The following is a 26,432-nucleotide window of genomic DNA, read 5'->3' on the forward strand; positions in this document are numbered from 1 at the left end:
CTGTGGTGCTGGAGAAGACTCTTGAGAGTCCCTTGGACTGCAAGGAGATCCAACCAGTCCATTCTAAAGGAGATCAGTTCTGGGTGTTCTTTGGAAGGAATGATGCTAAAGTTGAAACTCCAGTACTTTGGCCACCTCATGTGAAGAGTTGACTCATTGGAAAAGACTCTGATGCTGGGAGGGATTGGGAGCAGGAGGAAAAGGGGACGACAGAGGATGAGATGGCTGGATGGCATCACCGACTCGACCGACGTGAGTTTGAGTGAACTCTGGGAGTTGGTGATGGACAGGGAGGCCTGGCGTGCTGCAATTCATGGGGTCGTGAAGAGTCGGACACGACTGAGCGACTGAACTAAAGTTTAGTGATATCTCAGTGCATGAAAGTGAAGGTGTTAGTCTCTCTGTCACGTCCGACTCTTTGCAACCCCATGGACTGAAGCCCACCAGGCTCCTCTGTCTATGGAATTCTCCAGGTAAGAATACTGGAGTGGGTTGCCATTTCCTTCTCCAAGAGATCTTCCTGACCCAGGGATTGAACCCAGGTCTCCTGCATTGCAGATTGATTTGTTACCATCTGAGCCACCAGGGAAGTCCAATGTTAGTGCATAGGGGAAAAATAGTCACAATGTTGCTTGAGAATAACAGGAAGAAACACAGCAGTTCAGTAATCTACAGTAACAGTACGATAATCCTTATCTGATGTTAAAAAGCCACCATCTACTCTGGTTCATCACAGCTAGGACAGTCCTGGAACAACTGATGTGTGGAATATAAGGCAAAAATTATACTCTCACAAATGCTACACATACCTGTTTGATGGCCTGAAGACTCACCTGACTTAGCATAGATACTGTTCAAAGTCTACAGAACAGGCAGAAAATTCAAATTGCTGGCAAATGATTCTATTTGCTCCACTGTCCATAATTTCTGGAGTAGGACCAGGGTGGAAAACAGGTAACTAGACCATCTCCATAGCCTCCTCTTGGCTGATCTCCCAGTCTCCAGTATCATAAAAGAGATTCTGAATGTGGCTATTCCGTGGCTTTCCAGTGCCCCCTCTAGTAGCTCCCAGCTCCTGCCTCGACCTCTATGCTACAGCAAATATCACTGCTCCTGGTCACTCCCCATGACATCAGGCTCCCTCTTGACTCCATGCCTTTGCTCATGCTGGACCATCTTACTGCGCTTAAATCTCATACAACATTTAAGATACATCTCTTAAAGTTCCAATCCTTTGGCCACCTGACACAAAGAGCCTACTCACTGGAAAAGACCCTGATGCCGGGAAAGATTGAGGGCAGGAGGAGAAGGGGACAACAGAGGATGAGATGCTTGGGTGGCATCACCAACTCGAAGGACATGAGTTCGACCAAACTCTGGGAGAAAGTGTAGGAAAGGAAGGCCTAGCATGCTGCAGTTCTTGGGGTCACAAAGAATCAGACATGACTTAGTGATTGAACAACAAAGTTACATCTCACTGTCACCTCCTCTGGGACTTCTGTCCTCTGAGCGCCTACGTGCATCTCCACAAGCATGAATTGAATTGTACTGTAACTAAGTTTTCATGTTTCTGTCTCCCCAGCTAGAGTCCAGCTTTCTTTAGAGCAGGAGTAATTTGCAGCTAGTTCACAGGCGTGTTCCAAGCACTTAAACAGTGCCTGGCACCGAGAGAGAGCTCAAGAAATGTTTGTCGAACGAAGGAATCAACGGGTTGCTTTCATCCCCTGTACTCTGCTCCATTCCTGGCACATAAAACACTCCATGCATGCTTGCTGAACTGAACTGAGCCAATTTGAAAGCTGTTCCACCAAACACTCTGCTTGGCTTCAAGGGTCTGTAGTCCCTTGAGCTCTGAGCAAAAGCCAGTAACATCTTATGGGAAACCCAGATGAACTTTCTGGCCACCATGATACAAAGGGTAGCTTATATAAAAGAGGTGCCCACCTTCCTGACAGCCAGAAGCCCATGGACTTGCTTGGGGTCAGCTTGGCTACAGAGATGCCTTTGCTGCCTGGGCTATAGATACACTTGTAGGACTCTGACTTCAAGCCCCCTGTGGAACACTAAGGCCATAAACGGGACTAGCGCTGAGGTTGTGCCTCCTTTGAAATTTCTGAGCAGGTCCTTTTGATCATTTGGTGCATCTGTCTATATGTCTGTTAATGGCAGATGGGCGTGTACAGGCCATGTTGCTGGGATACTGTGTTCCCGGGGCCTCCAGCCTGACTAAATAAATTTACCATAGGCTTGTTCCAGAAAGTTCTCTCCCAGCCCTCTTCAGATCCCTATCCACACCTTCCCACTAAGCCAGTCCCAGTGCCCCATGGTGGGGAGAGAGGGCTCCTGGCTCAGTGGCCCTCTGAACTGGGCTTGAAGCTGCTGATCCTTTTCCTCCAGGAAGCCTTGCTCCTGGGCAGTCTTGCCCACAGGCATTGCCAGCGGCATGATTCAGCTGGAGGTGTGCATGGTGAAGAGAAAGAAAATGGAAAACGTCAGGTTAAGACCCCTCCTCACCTGACAGGGGCTCCCCGAGACTGAGCAGGCTTCAGCATCACCGTGATGGTCGTGTCTGTTTCATTCAGTGGGGTGTCTGTGTCATATTCAGGCATTGACGGAGCTGGACAGAGAACAGAGAGAAGGGAGTGAGCACAGGTCCCAACCCCACCCCAGCATCACCTCCCACAAGACACCCAGGTTGCCTAGGAGGGAGCTATTTGGGGAAGCACTGGATGAGTCACGTGGCATCCGAGGCTTTCAGCAAAGAAGACCCTGACTTTCAACCTTCCTGTAGGTTCCTTCAAGATGCAGAAGAGTCTGGAGAGGGGAACAATGATGTGGCTGGTAGCCTTCATGGATCAAAAAGTTCCATACCACATAGACAGATAAATGCAGGAAATATAAGTACTTAAAGGTGTGACTGTAAAGTCAACCTTAAACACATTTAAAATGCAAATACAATTTAAAAAATTAAAATAAAAAAGAAATAGAATGCAAATTACAGCAGTGATGACCTTTGCTCTGATCTTTTCTTTTTTTCCCTTCAGGAGACCCTCTCTTCTGATAGGAACATCACTAAACCTAATCCCCTGAGAAGGTAATTTAGCCATTTGTACTAAGAGCTATTAAACTTACATTCCTTTTAATTCAGTATTTCAATTTCTGGAATTTAATCCTAAATTCATAATCCAAGCCAAGAAATCAAACTTTATTCGGTAACATGTTCATTGAAGCATTATTTTATTAAAAACATGGAGGCGCCAAATATATCCAACCACAGGGGAAGGTTTAATTAAATTACGTCCATCCGCTTGACAGATAATTGTAATGAAAGCAGTGTAGCAACTTGGAAGATGCTCATGGTTTAAGGGTGTGTCGAAACGTTAAGCTACAAAAACTACCAGGGGTCCTCGTCTATGCAAAGTCTGTGTGGACGCAGACCAGAAGTGCATGGGCATGCTGAAACAGTGTGAATGTAAACACAGGTCTGAGATAATTCCGCTCTGAAGCTGTCCGGCGGGGGAGGGGGCCTGACAGCTGAGGGCAGGTGACATCTTGGGCCGCTCTGGCTCTGGGCATTCACTTATTTTTTCATTCGCTCATTCATTGGAGGTTACATGAGAACCCGTGCTGTGCCCTGCACTGCCAAAAGGAATACTCCTGAAAATGAATCACATTTTTACAAATGAAATTGTATGGCGAAAATGTACTATTTGGTGCAACTGTGTGCTCGGTAAACTATTGAGTAAATCACTCAGCATTCCCTCTGGTCTAGTGTAGGTGATATATGTTTTATATTTTAGGAAGCTCCTGGATTGGGTTTTCTTCACGAGATGACGGTGGTGATAGATGAGGGACTGCACTGTCCTTGCTGCTCCAAGATCACTCGGTGATGGTCGGCTCCACCCCTTTCCACTCCCAGGTGTATTAGGAGTGGATAAAAACCAACACCGTCACCTTTCTTCCTTTCCCCTTTCTAGGACAGATACCTGAAATTTTGGTGGCGATCCTGGTGGTGACGGGCGGCCCAAAGCCCTTTGCAGTGCTGGCCTTGATGGTGAAGGAGTAGGTGGTTCCAGGGTACAGACCCACAAAGAGGTGGTGGGTTTCATTCCGAAGCTTGAACACTTTGCCCCTCTGGCTGGACAGGTCAGCATTCGGGTCCAATGAGCCCACGGCCTTGTAGTTGATCTGTGCAAGAAGCCAGCAAACAAACCAATCAGTGCCTCGCCCAGGAAGCTGAGTGGAGCTCACCAGGAGGAGCATCAGGGGAGGGAAGCAGAAGGCAGGCGAGCATGGTCACGAGTTTAGCCATTACCATCCACCTTACAGATGATTCCAGCCTCCAAATACTTCACTGTCCATGCTTTGGGGCACTGCTGTGTAGTACAAACAGAATTTAATCCACATACATAACTCTCAATTTTCTAATGGTCACACTCATTACAGAAAAAATAAAGAAGACCATAAAGTAAAATTAATTTTCATAATCTATTTGGTTAAACTCAGCAGATCTAAAATATTATTATTTAAACCTGCAATCAACATAAAAATTTAATGAAATATGTTCTACTCTATTATTCATATTAGGTCTTAGAAATCGAGTGTATATTTTACCCTATGGCACATCTCCACTTGAACTAGCCACATTTCAAAAGTGTGGTGACCCTGTGTTGCTTGGGGCCACCACTTTGGACAATGTGGCGATAGTGAAAGTTGCTCGGTCATGTCCGACTTTTTTCGACCCCATGGAGTATAGAGTCCATGGAATTCTCCAGGCCAGAACACTGGAGTGGGTTGCCTTTCCCTTCTCCAGGGGATCTTCCCAACCCAGGGATCGAACCCAGGTCTCCTGCATTACAGGTGGATTCTTTACCATCTGGGTCACCAGGGAAGCCCAGGTTTATCTAGTTTGTTCTATTAAAAGTGTTTTACTGGAGCACAATTTATATTCAGAAAACTAGACAGCTGGATGAAGTTTTACTAACTGCACAGGACCATGTGACCAGCAACTAATCAAGAGACACATTACCAGACCCGAGGTTTTCCCCTCACATCTCCTTTCTGATCCCCCGCTCCTCCCCTGCAAGAACACCCTCTACCCTGACTTCTAACAGCACAGACTAACTCTGCCTGGCTTTGAACTTTATATAAGTGGAATTGTACAGGCTGTACTTTTCAGTGTCTGCTTCTTTTGCTCAACATCATGTGTGTGAGATTCATGAGGCTATCACGTGTGGCCATAGATCAGGCCTTGTTGAGGTTATCCCATGTCCTATCTCTGACCAAAGATAAATCCAGGTTTGTTGGACTCTGAAACCTGTGTTTTTTTATTTCAAACCACACTTGCTGGCCTGAAAACGAATTTAAGTAACCAAAGAATACGTTCATTCACTTACTCCATGACAACTAATCCCTGCACACTCCCATATTCTAGGACGTGCACTCTGTGTGGCCAGGCCCTAGCAAATGAATGCAGTGAACACCGGTCAGGCCCTGTCCTCAGGGTCTTCTGTTCCAGAATGAGGTAAGTTAACTACACAGCCACCTTGCATCACTGTCTTCCATCAGGAATGTATCATGCTTGTCAGGAAGGCCAAAGCCAGGCAGAAAAGGGAACATACCAACTCTGCTTCAAAAATAAGCAGCTGGGACTTCTATGGTGGTCCAGAGCTTAACACCCCATGCTTCCAATACAGAGGGCCCAGGTTTGAACCCTGGTTCAGGGACCTATATCCCACAGACCCCAACTAAGAGTTCACATGCCGCTACTAAAGATCCCACGTGTTGCAACTTAGACTCAATGCAGCCAAATAAATAAATAGTTAAAAGAAAGTAGTAGTTGGCTCTTTCTGGTTAGGACACCAACCATTCTGGAGAAAGAGGTAACCTCTCTCTCTGCTACGAAGCAGCAGCAGTATAGCAATTGATGTCACAGGTTGAGGAGAGAGCCCAGATTCTACCTGGAGCACAGTGAGTCCAGGAGGAGCCATGCACAGAATTGAAGCATTCGGGCACTTTGCAAGCAGAGCTGGCAGGGCACCCACTCCTCAGGTTCCAGGGGGCCCCTGGTCACAGCATTCTCTCCGATAACTGCACCCACTTCAGCCCTTCTCAGAAGCAAGCCAAGTAATTTACACCCCCAGAAACTGGACTGATGGAAGTTGAAACATACATTCCTGGCTCCTCTCTTGTGATACTGTTGCTGCATCCCTGGGGATTTCCTTGAGGGATGTCACGCCATGTGTCTCCATAGGTAGCTGGCTGGAAAACACACCCATCCTTGGCTACCTTCCTTTTCCTTCCCCACTTCTTAGTGTTTCCCAAAGTTCTCAATAATCTGTTCATGCTCAAATCCTTGTCTCGGGCTCTGCTCCTGAGAAATGTCAAACTAAGACAAAGTGCTCAGGGCTGTATCTTAAGGGGAAAACTGAACTATCAATAATACCCCGGGGATGATACAGAGTCAGAGCAGAGAAAGGAGCATTCTAGGTTCTAGGCAGAGAAAACTAAGTGAGCAAAGACCTAGGGTGGGAGAAGGCTTGGGAGAACGGAGAAAAATCCTGTGTTGACTGGAGAGCTGTGTGCAGCTGGAATCCAGTTTTTCCTGGTGGAAGGAGGCGGCAGATGTTCGAATAGTTCTGCCCGTGGCTGTGAACCCCGGGGTGCTGGAGCATCCTGTTGAAATTCAGCCCCCATCCCCTGCCTGGGCTGGTGGCAACTACATTGATATACAGACACTGGGTGGTAAAACTCATGCCTTATTTACTAGCCAATTCCTTTTCTGAGCTCCAAATTCAATCCAAAAGCGACTCAATTTCCACCGAGCTGTCAATATAATATACCGTGCTCGCCTGCTCTCCTCACCTTTCCTGGTATTACAGGATCCTCACTTACTTGTAATGAAACACTATGAATAAATCAATGTATGTTAATATAGCGTGTCTTCAATTTTTTATGAAGGGTTTCGCCAAATCTAATTCCCTCTGCTTTGTCAGAACCAGTCTTTGAAAAATTTAACTTGCAAGTTTTACGAAGTTAGTGGGGGATCAGGCTGGGGAGGGAAAGAAGGAAGGTGAGAGAAATTGAATGGGATGGAGCTGGGACTGTAAAATGCATCCAGCAATGTGACTCCTCATTTGGAGGTGGAGAGAGAGGAAGATTTGTTAGAATAGCAAACATAAAAGAAGGAAGTGGTGGGGAAAGAGGGCTGAGCTGCATATCAGCCCTGGGCTTCAGGCGCGGGGTTCTGCTGCAACAAAGTGCTCTGGACCACCCTAGTCTCTCACGCCTGGGTGCTCTCAGTGGGATACCTGACAGAAGCTGGAGTGAGAACTTTCCAAAGAGAATTCAATCACATCACCCCTTAGAACAGCGGTCCCCAATCTTTTTGGCTCCAGGCACCGGTTTTGTGGAAGACAATTTTTCCACACACTGGGTGTAAGGGGGTGGAATGGTTTTGGGACAGTTCAAGGGCATCCAATTTATTGTGCACTTTCCTGGTGGCTCAGACGGTAAAGAATCTGCCTGAAATGTGGGAGACCCAGGTTCAATCCCTGGGTCAGGAAGATCCCCTGGAGAAGGAAATGGGAACCCACTCCACTATTCTTGCCTGGAGAATCCTATGGACAGAGGAGCCTGGAAGGCTACAGTCCATGGGGTTGCAAAGAGTCAGACACGACTGAGTGACTAACACTTTCACTTATTTCTATTGCAAAATAAATGTAATATGCTTGAATCATCCTTTTTTACTGGGCTTCCCTGGTAGTTAAAACAGTAAAGAATCTGCCTGCAAAGCAGGAGACCTGGGTTTGATCTTTGGAGTAGGGAATGGCTACCCATTCCAGTGTTATTGTCTGAAGAATTCCATGGACAGAAGGCACCTGGCAGGCTACAGTCCATGGGGTTGCAAACAGTTGGACACCACTGAGTGACTTTCAAGGCAGAGGAACCAGAGATCAAATTGGCCAACATCCGCTGGATCATCAAAAAAGCAAGAGAGTTCCAGAAAAACATCTATTTCTGCTTTATTGACTATGCCAAAGCCTTTGACTGTGTGGATCACAATAAACTGTGGAAAATTCTGAAACAGATGGGAATACCACACCACCTGACCTGCCTCTTGAGAAACCTATATGCAGGTCAGGAAGCAACAGTTAGAACTGGACATGGAACAACAGACTGGTTCCAAATAGGAAAAGGAGTATGTCAAGGCTGTATATGGTCACCCTGATTATTTAACTTATATGCAGAGTACATCATGGGAAACGCTGGACTGGAAGAAACACAAGCTGGAATCAAGATTGCTGGGAGAAATATCAATAACCTCAGATATGCAGATGACACCACCCTTATGGCAGAAAGTGAAGAGGAACTAAAAATCCTGTTGATGAAAGTGAAAGAGGAGAGTGAAAAAGTTGGCTTAAAGCTCAACATTCAGAAAACAAAGATCATGGCATCTGGTCCCATCACTTCATGGGAAATATATGGGGAAACAGTGGAAACAGTGTCAGACTTTATTTTTGGGGGGCTCCAAAATCACTGCAGATGGTGACTGCAGCCAGGAAATTAAAAGATGCTTATTCCTTGGAAGGAAAGTTATGACCAACCTAGATAGCATATTCAAAAGGAGAGACATTATTTTGCCAACAAAGGTCCATCTAGTCAAGGCTATGGTTTTTCCAGTGGTCATGTATGGATGTGAGAGTTGGACTGTGAAGAAGGCTGAGCGCTGAAGAATTGATGCTTTTGAAATGTGGTGTTGGAGAAGACTCTTGAGAATCCCTTGGACTGCAACCAGTCCATTCTAAAGGAGATCAGTTCTGGGTGTTCTTTGGAAGGAATGATGCTAAAGCTGAAACTTCAGTACTTGGGCCACCTCATGCGAAGGGCTGACTCATTGGAAAAGACTCTGATGCTGGGAGGGATTGGGGGCAGGAGGAGAAGGGGATGACAGAGGATGAGATGGCTGGATGGCATCACTGACTCGATGGACGTGGGTTTGGGTGAACTCCGGGAGTTGGTGATGGACAGGGAAGCCTGGAGTGCTGCACTTCATGGGGTCGCAGAGTCGGACACGACTGAGCGACTGAACTGAACTGAGCGACTTTCACTTGCACCTATTTCTATTATTATTGTATCAGCTCCACTTCAGACCATCACTAGGATATAGATCCTGGAGGTTGGGGACCTCTGCCTTAGAATCAAAAGAGCAACAGTTTCCCACAGGTTTGGGGATAGGACCACATCCTTACCTGTCATTCTCAAGCTCTCTGCATGCACTCGCCCCTCTGGCCTTCCTAGCTTGCATCCAGGTCTTATTTCAGCGTCCGAAAAGAGCCCCGGTCTCTGTGGCCTCAGGGCTTTTCCATCAGCTGTTCTGTGAGTTCAGGTGATTTTTTCCTTCCCTTTACTTCGTTAATGACTCCTCACCCTCAGCTCTCACCTAAAAGGACCGTTGCCGTGAGCACCTTCCTTGACTCTCAGGTCCTCCTGTTTGACGTTCCCAGAGTCACATGGGTCTCCTCTGAACCACTACTTTTATAATGAACCCTGCAATTATTTCATTAATGATTCCCTTTTCTTCAAGCCCAGAGTCCGAAAAAGTAAAGCCTGAAAGCCAAATTTGGCCCGTCATCTGTTTTTGTAAATAAAACTCGTTTGGAACACCAGTCACAGCATTCTACTCTAAGCGTTTACAGGCATGGTCTTTGCCATCTTTGTGACTTCCAAGGCAAACGTACCAAAGGAGGCCAGTTCAAGGTAATCTCCTTTTCTTAGAAGTGAAGCCTTGATGCTTTGGTTTACTGACAATTCCAAGGCAAAATGTGAACAAGTCCCTTCTGAAGATCCCAGTGAAAGCGCAGATGGCTGCAGTATATGTGCCAGTGACTTCTTGGTCATGAGACTTTAGTTTTTCCTAGAAAGCTGAGGACCAGAGTAACAGTGGAAAAAATGATTATGACTGACACATGCACTGGTGTTCCTGGGTTTCTAACTCAGTTGAAGGTGGGCAGGAACTTGCCACATCTTGCAGACAGTTCCTGCTTTTGTTTCCATTGTGATTGTATCATTCTCTCCATCAACAGATGCTCACCAATAACCCATTCTGTGCTGGACTCTGCTCTGCGCTCTTGGGAAACACTGGCTAAGACCCAGTTTTTGACTTTGAAGACCCACAGAGGCACTGGTGGGTACCATAGGAAACTGAGGTCTTTGGGAACAGTTATGGGAGTAACCAGTTCTGTCAAAGACAGTGGGGCAGCCTCCCAGAGAAGCTGCAAGAGCACTGGGCTGGCTAGTGGTCCTTAGCACAGGCTCCAGAGCATATGTCCCGGGACCTTTAAAACGTACCGAGGCCTGCACTCAGCCCACACCAACTGAATCGAATGTTTCGATGACAAAAGCCTGGCAATCAGTACATGTTCAAAGTTCTCCAGGAGATCTGATTGGAGAAGGCAATGGCACCCCACTCCAGTACTCTTGCCTGGAAAATCCCATGGACGGAGGAGCCTGGTGGGCTGCAGTCCATGGGGACACTGAGGGTCAGACAAGACTGAGCGACTTCATTTTCACTTTTCACTTTCATGCATTGGAGAAGGAAATGGCAACCCACTCCAGTGTTCTTGCCTGGAGAATCCCAGGGACGGAGGAGCCTGGTGGGCTGCCATCTATGGGGTCGCACAGAGTCGGACATGACTGAAGTGACTTAGCAGCAGTAGCATCAGGAGATCTGATTGGGCAGCCAGAGCTGGGAATGCTGGAACTGAGCCCTAAAGCATGAAGGCGATTAAGCAGAACTGTGAATGTGGCACGTGCCAGAGAAAGGTGTCCTAGAACAGCCTGCTGGAAGGAAGTGGAAACTCACCACTGGCACATCACGGTGACAGCTGCTGAAGGCAAGATTCACTGTGGAGTTCTAACGGTGCGTGAAACCAAGGAGAAATGGAGTATTTGCACAGCCTTGTGTGTGTGCTTAGTCACTCAGTCCTGTCCGACTCTTTGTGACCCTTCGGACCGTAGCCCGCCAGGCTCCTCCACCCATGGGATTTTTCAGGCAAGAATACCAGAGTGGGTTGCCATTTCCTTGTCCAGGAGATCTTCCTGACCCAGGGATTGAATCTGAGTCTCTTGTGTCTCCTGCATTGCGGGTGGACTCTTTACCCACTGAGCCATCAGGGAGCCCAGTGAATATCCTTGTGTGCAGGCTCAGCCATGTTCGACTTTTTGTGAACCCATGGACTGTAGCTGGCCAGGTTCCTCTATCCATGGAGTTTTCCAGGCAAGAATACTGAAGCAGATTGCTATTTCCTTCTCTAGGGGATCTTCCTGACCCAGAGATCAAACCCATGTCTCCTGCATCTCCTGTACTAGAAGTTATCTCTCCCCAAATGCTGTGAAAGTGCTTCACTCAATATGCAAGCAAATTTGGGAAACTCAGCAGTGGCCACAGGACTAGAAAAGGTCAGTTTTCACTCCAATCCCAAAGAAAGGGAATGCCAAAGAACGCTCAAACTACCACACAATTGCACTCATCTCACATGCTAGTAAAGTAATGCTCAAAATTCTCCAAGCCAAGTTTCAACAATACGTGAACCGTGAACTTCCAGATGTTCAAGCTGGTTTTAGAAAAGGCAGAGGAACCAGAGATCAAATTACCAACATCCGCTGGATCATCGAAAAAGCAAGAGAGTTCCAGAAAAACATCTATTTCTGCTTTATTGACTATGCCAAAGCCTTTGACTGTGCGGATCACAATAAACTGTGGAAAATTCTGAAAGAGATGGGAATACCAGACCACCTGACCTGCTCTTGAGAAACCTGTATGCAGGTCAGGAAGCAACAGTTAGAACTGGACATGGAACAACAGACTGGTTCCAAATAGGAAACGGAGTACGTCAAGGCTGTATATGGTCACCCTGATTATTTAACTTATATGCAGAGTACATCATGAGAAACGCTGGACTGGAAGAAACACAAGCTGGAATCAAGATTGCCAGGAGAAATATCAATAACCTCAGATATGCAGATGACACCACCCTTATGGCAGAAAGTGAAGAGGAACTAAAAAGCCTGTTGATGAAAGTGAAAGAGGAGAGTGAAAAAGTTGGCTTAAAGCTCAACATCAGAATATGAAGATCATGGCATCTGGTCCCATCACTTGATGGGAAACAGATAGGAAAACAGTGGAAACAGTGTCAGACTTTATTTTTCGGGGGCTCCAAAATCACTGCAGATGGTGACTGCAGCCATGAAATTAAAAGACGCTTAGTCCTTGGAAGGAAAGTTATGACCAACCTAGATAGCATATTCAAAAGGAGAGACATTATTTTGCCAACAAAGGTCTGCCTAGTCAAGGCTATGGTTTTTCCAGTGGTAATGTATGGATGTGCGAGTTGGACTGTGAAGAAAGCTGAGTGCCGAAGAGTTGATGCTTTTGAACTGTGGTGTTGGAGAAGACTCTTGAGAATCCCTCAGACTGCAAGGAGATCCACCAGTCCATCCTAACGGAGATCAGTCCTGGGTGTTCTTTGGAAGGACTGATGCTAAAGCTGAAACTCCAATACTTTGGCCACCTCATGCGAAGAGTTGACTCATTGGAAAAGACTCTGATGCTGGGAGGGATTGGGGACAGGAGGAGAAGGGGACGACAGAGGATGAGATGGCTGGATGGCATCACTGACTCGATGGACATGAGTTTGAGTGATCTCCGGGAGTTGGTGATGGACAGGGACGCCTGGCGTGCTGCAATTCATGGGGTCACAAAGAGTCAGACACAACTGAGTGACTGAACTGAACTGACTCCCCAAATGTAATCAGACCACAAGTTCTTTGATATCTCTCCTTCCAGAAAGTGGAGGCTAATTTCTCTCTCCTTGAGTGTGGGCTGGACGTACTGACTCATGATAGAAAGGGGAAAAACAGTAGCTTTAAAGTAGAGGGATCAGGCAGACAGGAGCTTAACCAAGGGATTAAAGTCAACATTGCCAATGTTAAGTCATGTTGAGATGGAGGGCTCCCTGTAGGGGATGAGAATCATACACAACCTCCATGGCCTTCCTCCCCAGAATCTCCATCCATTCATGAGACAATATCAGACTAGCCCAGAATGAGCACTGATCATCACTCTTTCAAAATGTCAATATCATAAAGATAGATAAAGAAGACCAAGGAACTCTCACAGAAAAATCCGAAGTTCAGTCAGTAATAATGAACAGATGTGAAATCTCAGTTTTGATAAACATACCACAGTTAGGGAAGATGTTAACATTCAGAGCAGTAGTGTGAAAGGTAAGGAACTCTCAGTACTATTTTTCACAACTTTTTGGGTAAATTTAAAATTATTTCAAAATACAGTGTTTAAGAAACCACCACAAAATGTGGCCTGCTGGGGTTTGGTACCTATGAGGTCCCTGTAGCTTCAGGATAGAATCTATACCACATATTCACTGAGCTCTGGATTTGGCCTGGTGCTGAGAATTGGAGAGTCTTCAGAAATGTACAGTCCAGTGTGGGAGGCAGCCATGACCACCAGAAGGAGTTGTAAAGGTATATGTAGATTACTGCTTTGAAGGAAGGGAAAGTGGTTCTTGGGAGCATGTATTAGAGGCTTTTGGTGTCTCACAGTCTTCCTCATAGAGTGTGATGGTGTTAAACAGATGCAGGGGTGTGAGGAGGGTGTGGGGAGTGATGGGAGACAGAGGAGGGGGAAGGAAGAGGAGGCCAGAGAGACGCTCCTGGGCAGGATGGCTATTGGCCTATGGTCGCTTTTGTGCAACCTGGAAAAAGGCACTTCTCTGGGCAGATGGTGACTGCCCCTCAGCCTCAGACCCTGTACACTTCAGTGAGCTTAAAGTACCTTTGTGAGAAGGAAAAATATGCCTTTCTTAATGTCTAGTCATAGTCCTCCTGACAGATATAGGAAGTAACGTAGAGGGTTTCATCTCCTTGGTCGTATAGTACACAGCCCATGCAACCATCTGTGACAGTCCTGCTTTGAGGTCAGGTCACAGAAGCCTTTATGTGAATCTTCAAGTGCTTGGGTTTTATCTTGAGGGCAGTTTCAAGTCATTAAAGGGGAGGGACATAGCATCACACCAGTATTTAAGAATACTGCTACTAAAATTGTGGTCCATAGACAAAATAGCATCAGCCATCACCAGGGGGCTTGTTAGAAATGCAGATTCAGCAGCCCATCTCAGGCCTACTGATCAAAATGTCTGGGACCCAGGAATCTGCATTTAACAAGTTCTCCAAGTGATTCTCATGCCTGGTGATTTTTTTTTCTTTTAAAACTTTTTATTTTGTATTGGGTATAGCTAATTACTTTGGCCACCTCATGCGAAGAGTTGACTCATTGGAAAAGACTGATGCTGGGAAGGATTGGGGGCAAGAGGAGAAGGGGACGACAGAGGATGAGATGGCTGGATGGCATCACTGACTCGATGGACGTGAGTCTGAGTGAACTCCGGGAGTTGGTGATGGACAGGGAGGCCTGGCGTGCTGCGATTCATGGGGTTGCAAAGAGTCGGACACGACAGAGCGACTGATCTGATCTGATCTGCTCTGATAGCTAATTATACGCTAGCAAAGTAATGCTCAAAATTCTCCAAGCTAGGCTTTAACAGTACATGAAATGTGAACTTCCAAATGTTCAGGCTGGAGAGGAACCAGAGATCAAATTGCCAATATCCACTGAGTCATCAAAAAAGCAAGAGAATTCAAGAAAAAGCATCTTCTTCTGCTTTATTGATTACGCCAGAGCCTTTGTCTGTGTGGATCACAACAAACTATGGAAAATTCTTCAGGAGATGGGAATACCACACCACCTTACCTGCCTCCTGAGAAATCTGTATGCAGGTCAAGAAGCAACAGTTAGAACTGCACATGGAACAGACTGGTTCCAAATCGGGAAAGGAGTATGTCAAGGCTGTATATTGCCACCTTGCTTATTTAACTTATATGCAGAGTACATCATGGAAATGCCAGGCCGGATGAGGCACAAGCTGGAATCAACACTGAAGGGAGAGATACCAGTAACCTCAGATACTCAGATGATACCACCATTATGGCTGAAAGTGAAGAGGAACTAAAGAGCCTCTTGATGAAAGAGTCTTTCTCTTATCTGGCTGGCTTAAAATTCAACATTCAAAAAACTAAGATCAAGGCATCCAGTCCCATCACTTCATGGCAAATAGATGGGAAAACAATGGAAACAGTGACAGACTTTATTTTGGTGGGCTCCAAAATCACTGCAGATGGTGACTGCAGCCATGAAATTAAAAGACACTTACTCCTTGGAAGAAAAGCTATGACCAACCTAGACAGCATATTAAAAAACAGAGACATTACTTTGCTGACAAAGGTCTGTCTACCAATGTTTTGGTTTTCCCAGTAGTCATGTATGGATGTGAGAGTTAGACTGTAAAGAAAATTGAGTGCTGAAGAATTGATGCTTTTGAACTGTGGTGCTGGAGAAGCTTCTTGAGAGTCCCTTGGACTGCAAGGAGATCCAACCAGTCCATCATAAAGGAAATCAGTCCTGAATATTCATTGGAAGGACTGATGCTGAAGCTGAAACTTCAATACTTTGACCACCTGATGTGAAGAACTGACTCATTGGAAAAGACCTTGATGCTGGGAAAGATTGAAGGCAGGAGGAGAAAGGGACGACAGGATGAGATGGTTGGATGGCATCACTGACTCAATGGACATGAGTTTGAGCAGGCTCACGGAGTTGGTGATGGATAGGGAAGCCTGGCATGCTGCAGCCCATGGAGTCGCAAAGAGTCAGACACAACTGAGCGACTGAAGTGAACTGAACTGATAGCTAATTAGCTGATACCTCATCAGAGATATTAGCTTCCCTGGTAGCTCAGATGGTAAAGAATCTGCTTGCAATGTGGGAGACCTGGGTTCGATCCCTGGGTTGGGAAGATCCCCTGAAGAAGGGAATGACAACCCACTTCAGTATTCTTTCCTGGAGAATTCTATGGACAGAAGAACCTGGTGGGCTATAGTCTATGGGGTCGCAAAGAACTGGACACGACTGAGTGACTAACACATATTACTGATGAACAAAGTTGTGACAGTTTCAGGCGGACAGCAAAGGGACTAAGTTATACATATACACGCATCCATTCTTCCGTAAATTCCCCTCCCATCCAGGCTGCCACATAACATTGAGTAGAGTTCCTTGTGCTAAATAGTAGGTCCTTGTTGGTTATCCATTTAAATACAGAAGTGGCTGCATGTCCATCCCAAACTCCCTAACTATCCCTTCTCCCCAGCAACTGTAAGTTCATTCTCTGTCTGTGATTCTCTTTCTGTTTTTTGAGTTCATTTGTATCACTTAAGATTCCACATATAAGGGATGGCATACAGTGTTTCTCTTCTGTCTGACTTCCTTCACTCAGTATGACAACCTCTAGGTCTATCCACGCTGCTGCAAAGGGCATTATTTCACTCTTTTTAATCTCTGAGTAATATTCCATTGACTATATGGGCCACATCTTATTCATCCGTGCTTCTGTTGATGGACGCTTAGGTTGCTTCCATGTCTTGGCGATTGTAAACTGCGCTGTGATGAACACTGGGATGCATGTATCCTTCAAGGTCATGATTTTCTCTGGATATAGTGCATGCTGAATTTGGAGAGGCCCATTCTCTGGTGAGAGGATGGGGGATTAAACTGCCTGGAGGAAGAGTCAAGGACTGGCTCTCTTCCAGATGACAGATGACAAAGAAGGCCTGGTTCAGACAGGAAGCTGAGGGGATAGAGAGAAGGGGGTGGGTCTGACAGCAGTCGAGTTTTGGCAGGTGAAGGAAGAGGTCTCTAGAAATGCAGGAATAAGGCAGAGCCCACACATGACAACGGGCCAGAAGGGGGATGAGCCTTTCCAGGAAACTACTGGAGAAGCTCTGTGAATGTCCACCAGCCTGATCCTTCTAAGGCTACTGATATGCAGGTAGGAGAAGAGTTGGGGAGAGGAGACCATTGGAGTTTAGTCTTGCAAACCTTGCTGAAACCCAGATCCACCACATATTAAGAACTGTGTGACTAGGATATAACCTCACCAGCCAAAGTGTTCTACTCACAATTGACTGGGCAGCAAATCCCTGGGCAGGCACTGCCAGGCTTCTCTGGTTCCCAAGGCTGAGCTCCCAGGTCAGAGGCCCAGACCATGGGCTGGGTCAGCTGAGCCAGGGTCTGCCTGGGCTTTGCTCCCTTCCAGGGGCTGCCAGCATGGGCAGTGATGTCCACGGTTTGCTGGGCATGATAGTCCTGATGCTGCCACCTGTGGGGAGCTTGTTCCAGTCTTATGTGGACTCCCTTGGCTGCCAGAGATCAAAGATGTTTGCCCAACATGGCTTCTGCTCAGTTCCAATCAATATCCTGTTCTCTGATTTCAGCTGGTAGCCTGGTGGCTCTGGGATCAAACACGAGGAGAAACCAAGCTCAGAATCCAGCTGGTCCAGGGTCATTAGTATTCACCATCCAGCAACCAAAACAGCAAGGTTGGCCAGGAGGTGATAATAACAAGGGTCAACATGCACGGAGTGCTCACTGTGTGTGTCCCACTCTATTTCCTAAATCACCACCTGGCCCGTCAGCTCCCAGACTTCAGGAAGAGTGTGTTAATACACGATCCCCCCACTAGTACCTCAGCCCCGCCAAATCTCACCACTGGGTTACTTCTCTGTCTCCCCCTCTCCTTGTCTCTGTCCCACAGGGGAGGGATAGTCTGACAGTTTCACTTTTTCAAACTGCTCTGAATTTCAAAGATGCCGTCAGATTCCCATAACAGGGCCATCATCAATTCTGATGGCTCTAAGCTTTTTCTTCCTAAACTGTCATAATGCAGCTTAATAATATGAAGCTTAAACCTTTCAGCTTTTAATCTCATGCTGGGTGTCCTGGGTGCTATGATTTTATTATTTTCACAGAAATCTTTTGGCTTAATGAGTCTGTCTAGTGATATTCCCAATTGCTTTTAGTCTGCATTGCAATATTTCTAGGGTTTCTAAAGGCCAGCTGCTTGCCTTCCCACTTCACATGCAGCTGATTTCTGTTCTGTTGAGTTTAACCTGGTTAAGTTGGGTGACCAATTCCTCTCTGGTTGGCTTTGGGGTATGGAGATGCGAGAGAACTTGAACAATCCCTTGACCCTGCTTCCTGGAATCTTGCAGCCCCACCAGTGGCCTTTCTGGCAGAGACAGCCTGCGGAAATCCTTCCATGAGGGCAAGGCCAGGAAGCTACTGATTCACTGCTATCACTGTCAACACCCAGCCTAGCATGGAGGGGAAGTCAATGAGGTTTGCCAAATAAATGAGGATTAAGGATGAAAATGTAGCAAACTCAGAATGTGGCAAAGCTGGGTTTGAAATGAAGTCATTCTGATGCCAAATCCAGCATTTCCCACCTTGAGCTCAACTTGCCCTCAGCCCTCTGCACATGTCCACATGTGACCTGCTGCCAGGGGGACGACCTGCTGTGGGTTTCGGCAACCCTCAGCCCCCAGGCTCTGCAGTGGGTCCCTCTGGGCCTGTCTCCCTATAGAGGGACTTGGCAGCAACCCTGCAGCTGGGTCCATGCCTGTCTGGCACACAGTTGGCACTCCATTAAATTCTGTGTTTAATAATTAACGTGGCCCAAGTTGCTGAAGCTCTTGTCCTCTTGGGTCTGTATCCAAATCTGTATAAGTAGAAAGGCCCTTCACTGCTTTCCTATTTTTGATGTTTTATAAAAACGGCCACCCAACTTTGGACAGCCCTCCCATCAAGAGGTAGAGATTATGTCACCCCGTTGAGTCCAGGAGGACTTATGACCACTTGACCAATAGAACAGTGCTGTGTGGCCTTTGAGACTGGGTCATAAAAGGCAATGAAGATTCTGACCTGTTCACAGGGGTCACTTATGTCTACAGCCTCTAAGCTGTGGAGAAGTCCAAGCTCCTGGATGGCCATGCTGTGAGGAAGCACAGTGCACTTGAAGAGGCCATGCATAGATGCTTTGGTCAGTGGCCTGGCTGAATCCAGCCTTTGAGTCCCAGAGTCTGGGAACCAGAATGGTGAGTGAGCAAGTCTCCAGATAACTCCAGTTCTCAGCTATCTAGTTATTCCTGGCCATTTCAGCCTTCTTGGCTGAGCCCTAAGATGTTGTGAGGTTGAAACAAGCCATGTTTTTAAGCATTTTAAGGTTGTTGTTTTACACCACTAAATTTGGGGATGGTCTGTTACATGGCAATAATAACTAGAATATCATTTGTCCATTAGACTTGAGAGTTTCTTAAGAGTATGGATACCATTTTATTCACTTTGGAGCCCCAAAAGGAAACACAGTATTAATAGATGCTCAATAGATACATGCTACCTTCTTACCAAGAGATCAAAGTTAATGACTCCAGTAATGAGAAATGCAGACATCAGGTGTCTTCTGATAAGAGCCTCTGAGAAAGGCATACCACTTATGCTATAGCTTTGCCCCAAAAATGCGTCACTTGAACCAAAGGACAGTCTACACAATGATTGACCAGAAGTTTTCAAAAGTGCCAAAGCGACCAAAAACAAAGACTAAGGGAAACGAAGGCATAATAACAACTGCAATCAATGTAGAATCCTGAATTGGAAAAAGGACAACAGTGGGAAAACAAAGTAAAACCTAAATACGGTCTCTAGATGACAGTATTCATCAGACGTCATCAGTAGTTTAACGTATTGATCAGTGTTAATCTCCTGGTTTCAGTCATTTCACTGTGGCTATGTGTGATGCTCACATTAGGGGAAGCTGGGTGATGGGTATATGGGAACTGTACTAATTTTGTGACTACTCAGTAAGTCTAAAGTATTTTAAAATTAACTGTTTTAAAAGAAAACAAACTTACGGTTACCAAGGGGGAAGGGAAAGAGGGATAAGTCGGGAGACTGGGATTGACATATACACACAACTGTATATAAAACAGATACCTAATAAGAACCTACTGTAGAGCATAGGGAGCTCTACTCAATACTCTGTAGTGACCTATATGGGAAAAGAATCTAAAAAAGAGTGAATATATGTATCTGTATAACTGACCCACTTTGCTATACAAAAAAAACTAGCACAACATTGTAAGTTAACTGTATTCCAATAAAAATTAATTTAAAAAATAAAATTAAATATTTTAGAAATGGAAGAACAAAAATAAATGTGTGCTAAGTCGCACTGATTGGCTAATCTGAAATCATGAAACCACAGGTCAGAATTCAAAGGCTCAACCCTCTGCTTCTTACTGCCTTGTCAAAATTCACTGTCATAACAACAATACGAGTTAATATTTGCTGGCATTCAACTCTGCCAGGAGCCATGCCAAGCACTGACCATGAATGCCTCATCTAATCATCATAAGTTCCTCAGTTTAGTACCATTATTATTCCCATTTTACAGATGAGGAAACCAAGGCCTGGGGGACAGTAAGTAGCTTTGCAGGGTTCTCCCAGCTAGCAAGTGGCAGCACCAGACCTGGAACTCAGGCGGTGGGAACCTGGAGTCTTTCTGCTTCACCTCAGGGCTCTGCTGTCACCATGACCAGTGGCCAGTCTTGAATCCAGGGGCTGGGAGACAGAAAGTGCTGTGGGAAAGCTGTCTGGCAAAAGCAGCTGGCATAAGAGGACACACCTGGAGTTTGGAAGGACAGGGAGAGAGCTGGGGACAGGGACACCAAAGTTAGAAGAGCTGGGGTGGAGGTAAATTTGGAGACTGGAGGGAGACCAGGGCTGCTGCCTGACGGAGCTTTCCACGCCCCCCAGGGCATTTCTCCTTCCAGCTCCAAAGGTCCTGCCTCCTTCTCAGAAGGTGAAGGTAGGGGGCAGACTTGAGCAGCCTTTCCCCGGATCAATGGGTTGCATAATCACACATTCTGAGTCAGCAAGGGGCTGAAGACTGAAGTTTCACTCCATCACCTTTTTCTTTCATTCAGCGTTTTTCTCATGAAATTAAAATTGAATTGATTTTCTCTTCCACCTTCCACTTCCCCTAAACTAGGAATAAGGAAAGGGGGATAAAAAGAGTGGGCACACTGGAGATCCGAGCATCAGTTCCAACTAGCAGAACAGCAGTTTTAAGATGTTATATTAGCCTCTATTATTATGGGAAGGTTTTGTGAAAGTCTATTTTTTGCAATTTTATCTCCTCCTTCCCACAAGAGATGAAAGCTTTTGTTTTTCTCCCTTTTCGGTTAAAATGATGATTTATTCGAATACTCTCTTCTGTTGGTCCCAGATGAAAAGCTCCTTTGCTAATCTTGCCCATGTTGTATTTCCTCAGTAGTGGACACAGAGCAGGTGACCCTGTTATTTATGAGACTGCAATTTCTGGTAAGACATGTCATTCGGGAGCCCACACCCTCCTATTCTGTGGTGACCCCAAGACCCCAGCTGGGTCCAGAATAGCACCTCAGGGCTAGAAGGAGCTTTTCCATTTACAAACAGGAGAAACTAAGGCCCAGAGAGGTTAAGAGGCACATCTAGGGTCACACAGCAGGTGGATCCTCTCTGAGGAGGCAGCTGTGGGATAACAAAACAGTTTGGGAGGGAATCAGAAAACCTGAGTGCAAACCCTGATGCTTCCTCTTAACACATGTTTGTCTGGAGCAGCCCAGCCCACCGGAAACAGAATGTGAGCCCCATTTACAATCTTGTATTTCCTAGGAGCCATGTTAAAAAAAATTAAGAAGATACAGGTGATATAAATTTTAACAATACATTTTACTTATTACCGTAACATAGCCAAAGGTTATTATTTTAACATGATTAACACACAGTCATTAATGAAATATTTTATATTCTGTTTTCCTACTAGTTGAAACCCAGTTTATACTTCCTGCATGTTTTGATCTGGACTAATCACAGATCACGTACTCAACAGTCAAGTGTCACGAGTAAAATTTCCCCCGTGAAATTTTTCAATAGGTACGCTGTGTAGCTGTGTATGGACTCTACACTTATCTGCATAGCTGTTTTGGTACAAGTATTGTGTATATGCACATGACGAGGAGATTTTTTTCACCACCTCCACCCCAAGAATAAAGTTTCACCTTTTGGGGGTGAAGCACCCTTGTTAAGAACGCATGGTCTGGAACAAGTAGGAATAGACCTGAGCTTTGGGCTTCTAGCTATAAAATGAGGATTTGTGAGTGGAAAACATGAGGCAGGTTTGGTGGGAACACACTGAGAAGTGTGGAGAGTGGCACTGATGCTAAAAACCAGATTGAACTGGTGCTTCCAATCCCTTGCTCCCTTCCATGTGGGGAGCAGTGCTCAGGAGTTAGGCTGCCCCCTCCAGGCAGCTCCAAGCTGTGTGCTATCTGCCCAGGTGCTCTTCTCCTGCCAGAGGGGACTCCACCCAGCTGAGAGGCGGATGCTGTCCTTCAGCTTGCAGGCAGCAGGCCGTTGTGGAGCATGGTTTCAATGCTGTCCCTCCCCTACTGGACGCTGAATTGATGCTGAAGGGAAAGACCACACCCCTGAAGGACACCTGGCTCAGGCTTCTTCTCCCTCCCCTGGATGCTCACTGGTGGGGTGGCATCCAGGCTATCTCTGCAGAGACACCTGCCACACATCCCACCCCCCCGCCACCACTCCACCCCTGCAGTCTTCTCCAGAACTGAGAGTTTGCTAAGTGTGGGCTATGGTGGCTTCTTCCCTTTCTATAAGACCATGCCTCTGCAGATGAAGATATAGATCTGGTGCCCCAGCTCCCTGGAGACTCTGAGGCCTTCTTTCCTTCCCAGCAGCCAGTAGGCTCCATCTCTGCAAAGGAGTTCTAACTTGTAATCAACAACCATCTCTACCTAGTTCTTCCTTCTGTCCCACCTGAGTGATAGATGCCCTAGAGGCAATGCCAGGGGCCACTGGGGAATCATCTAGAATGCCTCTGGACGCAGGGACCTCAGTCCCTCTTACTGACTCCACTCCTCCTCTGATTCCATTGAGTCAACATGGCACATGTGAGTGGAGCTTATTGAAAGACAATGACTTGGTGTCCTCAGCTGGGATGGCAGAGTCAACACTACATGGTGGACATCTGATCTCCTGGTCTCCCAGAGCCCTGCCTCACTAGGTGTCACTGTAGAGAAACACCAGGCTGCAGGCTGGAAGGGAAACTGGCTCTGGGATTCTGTCTTTCTTTTGCCTCACAGTGAAGTCTAGGATTCTTGTGTTTCTTTACAGATAAAGATCTGTCTATTCAAAGCTCTGGTTTTTCAAATAGTCCTGTACGGTTGTGAGAGTTGGACCATAAAGGCTGAGTGCCAAAGAATAGATATTTCTAAATTGTGGTGCTGAAGAAGACTCTTGACAGTCCCTTGGACTGCAAGGATATCAAACCAGTCAATCCTAAAGGAAATCAACTCTGAATATTCATTGGAAGGAATGATGAAGCTCCAATACTTTGGCCACCTGATGTGAAGACGAAAAGACTCTGATGCTGGGAAAGACTGAAGGCAAAAGGAGAAAGAGGCAACAGCGGATGAGATGGTTAGATAGTATCACCGACTCAATGGACATGAATTTGAGTGGGGGCCCCTGTGAGTCATGAACAGCGTCAGGTCGGGAATCAGGCCCTGAGACAGATCTCGGGGTGAGAACTGGTTCACTGGACTGACTGATTCTTTGTCTGCTAAGGTGATGAATGACTGTTCTAACTCAAGCCAGAGATGCAGGGCCTGTGACACCTCGCAAATGCTCTGGGCCCCGGGAACCTGGGAGGACAGGCTAGTCCCTGCCCTCTGGGATCATAAGGGCTGTGGAGCTCAGCCCCTGGATCCTGCGTCCATGTCAGCTGCCTGATGCAATAACCCCCCAGCAGGCTTCCTGCCAGGGCCCCAGCTGGGTGAGTCAGGGGACAACAGGGACTGTGAACTAGGCCTGGGCAAGAAACAAGAATGCAAATCCAGGACATTAAGGAGGAATCTAGGAAGATGACCACTGCTCACCAGGCATGGCCAGCCCAAAGCTGAACCTCAAGAATGTGGAGCTGACTTAAAGACGTCCAAGGTTATTACAAGCAGTGTTCTCTGAAGGCACTGACCCCAAAGCTTTGGCAGGTGTAGTCTTTAGTTTTAGCCTCCATGGAGCCTGAAAGGTTGAGACCCACTGCTCTCTAAGTAGAGGGGTTAGGGCTTGTGACCTGGTGGAGCTTCGGTGACAAGGCATCCTGCTAGGCTAATATTTAAGGCAGCACAAACTCTTCCCAAGGTCCACTCCTGGCATCCCATTAAGATGCAGAGCCCACAAACCCTTCAAATGTGAAGAAGCAACTTAGAGACACTCTCTGCAGCATGTACAAGGTATGCTTCTACAAGGCACGGTATTTCATGTGGAAGGTGGGAACAATCACTCCACTGATTCGGATGAAGGCTTCTTCATTTAAATGTATCGAAGTTTGCATGGAAGACATTTGCTAAAGTAACAGCAACTGAAATATTCTTTGAAGTGCTCTGAATATAAACAAGGAAACACTCCCAGGGAGACCTGTTCGGTCTGGCTTCTCCTCTTATCACCATATTGCTGAGTTCATTGTCAGGCTCCAGTGGGCTGATAGAATGGCTCCTCCATACTGGTTTGGGCTGCCTAACCAGTGTGGGGGTGGGGGAGTCCTCCCAGAGGCAGAGTTACTGCCTCTCTGGGTCTGCTCTTTCCTTCAATGTCAAATAATCGAGAGACTCAGATTTTGCCTCGAAAGAAAGAGTCAGGAACCATAAGAGTGCTCCAATAACACATGGGACCCTTATGCGGGGAGGGGTACACTACCTGTCTTTAGGTCTGGGTCCCCATGAAGAATTTTATAGTGCTCTTATTAAAAATCAAAGACATGTTTTGGGTTGTTGTGTTTTCATTTTCATTAGTTTCTTTCTTTTTTTTTATTTTATTTTATTTTTAAACTTTACATGGTTTCTCTTCATTTTCATTAGTTTCTATGCAAATTTTGATTTCTTCTTTGATTTCTTTGGTGATTTGTTGGTTATTCAGCAGCGTGTTGTTCAGCCTCCATATGTTGGAATTTTTAATAGTTTTTCTCCTGTAATTGAGATCTAATCTTACTGCATTGTGGTCAGAAAAGATGCTTGGAATGATTTCTTTTTGTTTGAATTTACCAAGGCTAGATTTATGGCCCAGGATGTGATCTATCCTGGAGAAGGTTCCATGTGTGCTTGAGAAAAAGGTGAAATTCATTGTTTTGGGATGAAATGTCCTATAGATATCAATTAGGTCTAACTGGTCTATTATATCGTTTAAAGTTTGTGTTTCCTTGTTAATTTTCTGTTTAGTTGATCTATCCATAGGTGTGAGTGGGGTATTAAAGTCTCCCACTATTATTGTGTTATTGTTAATTTCTAAAACCTGTGGGACACTTTAAAAGCAGTCCTAAGGGGAAAGTTCATAGCAATACAGGCATACCTCAAGAAACAAGAAAAAGTCAAATAAATAACCTAACCCTACACCTAAAGCAACTAGAAAAGGAAGAAATGAAGAACCCCAGGGATAGTAGAAGGAAAGGAATCTTAAAAACTAGGGCAGAAATAAATGCAAAAGAAACAAAAGAGACCATAGCAAAAATCAACAAAGCCAAAAGCTGGTTCTTTGAAAGGATAAATAAAATTGACAAACCATTAGCCAGACTCATCAAGAAACAAAGGGAGAAAAATCAAATCAACAAAACTAGAAATGAAAATGGAGAGATCACAACAGACAACATAGAAATACAAAGGATCATAAGAGATATTATATGCCAATAAAATGGACAACGTGGAAGAAATGGACAAATTCTTAGAAAAGTACAACTTTCCAAAACTGGACCAGGAAGAAATAGAAAATCTTAACAGACCCATCACAAGCACGGAAATTGAAACTGTAATCAAAAATTTTCCAGCAAACAAAAGCCCAGGTCCAGACGGCTTCACAGCTGAATTCTACCAAAAATTTAGAGAAGAGCTAACACCTATCCTGCTCAAACTCTTGCAGAAAATTGCAGAGGAAGGTAAACTTCCAAACTCATTCTATGAGGCCATCATCACCCTAATACCAAAACCTGACAAAGATGCCACAAAAAAAAGAAAACTACAGGCCAATATCACTGATGAACATAGATGCAAAAATCCTTAACAAAATTCTAGCAATCAGAATCCAACAACACATTAAAAAGATCATACACCATGACCAAGTGGGCTTTATCCCAGGGATGCAAGGATTCTTCAATATCTGCAAATCAATCAATGTAATACACCACATTAACAAATTGAAAACTAAAAACCATATGACTATCTCAATAGATGCAGAGAAAGCCTTTGATAAAATTCAACATCCATTTATGATAAAAACTCTCCAGAAAGCAGGAATAGAAGGAACATACCTCAACATAATAAAAGCTATATATGACAAACCCACAGCAAACATT

General features: G+C 45.6%; 1 protein-coding gene across 12 annotated transcripts in view; it reads right to left on the minus strand.

Moving 5' to 3' along the window:
• The window catches only part of PTPRT (protein tyrosine phosphatase receptor type T), a 1,149,770-nt gene that overhangs the window by 281,154 nt on the left and 842,184 nt on the right, over nt 1-26,432 (minus strand). For all 12 annotated transcript variants that reach the window (XM_070801694.1, XM_070801706.1, XM_070801700.1 and 9 more), the window contains exons 10-11: nt 3,987-4,188; nt 2,515-2,617 (exon numbers count right to left, since the gene is read on the minus strand). In XM_070801694.1, the coding sequence (XP_070657795.1) occupies nt 2,515-2,617; nt 3,987-4,188 (305 nt within the window). The remainder of the gene's footprint in view (nt 1-2,514; nt 2,618-3,986; nt 4,189-26,432) is intronic.

Source organism: Bos indicus, chromosome 13 (genome assembly GCF_029378745.1).
Source record: "Bos indicus isolate NIAB-ARS_2022 breed Sahiwal x Tharparkar chromosome 13, NIAB-ARS_B.indTharparkar_mat_pri_1.0, whole genome shotgun sequence".
NCBI lineage: Eukaryota > Metazoa > Chordata > Mammalia > Artiodactyla > Bovidae > Bos > Bos indicus.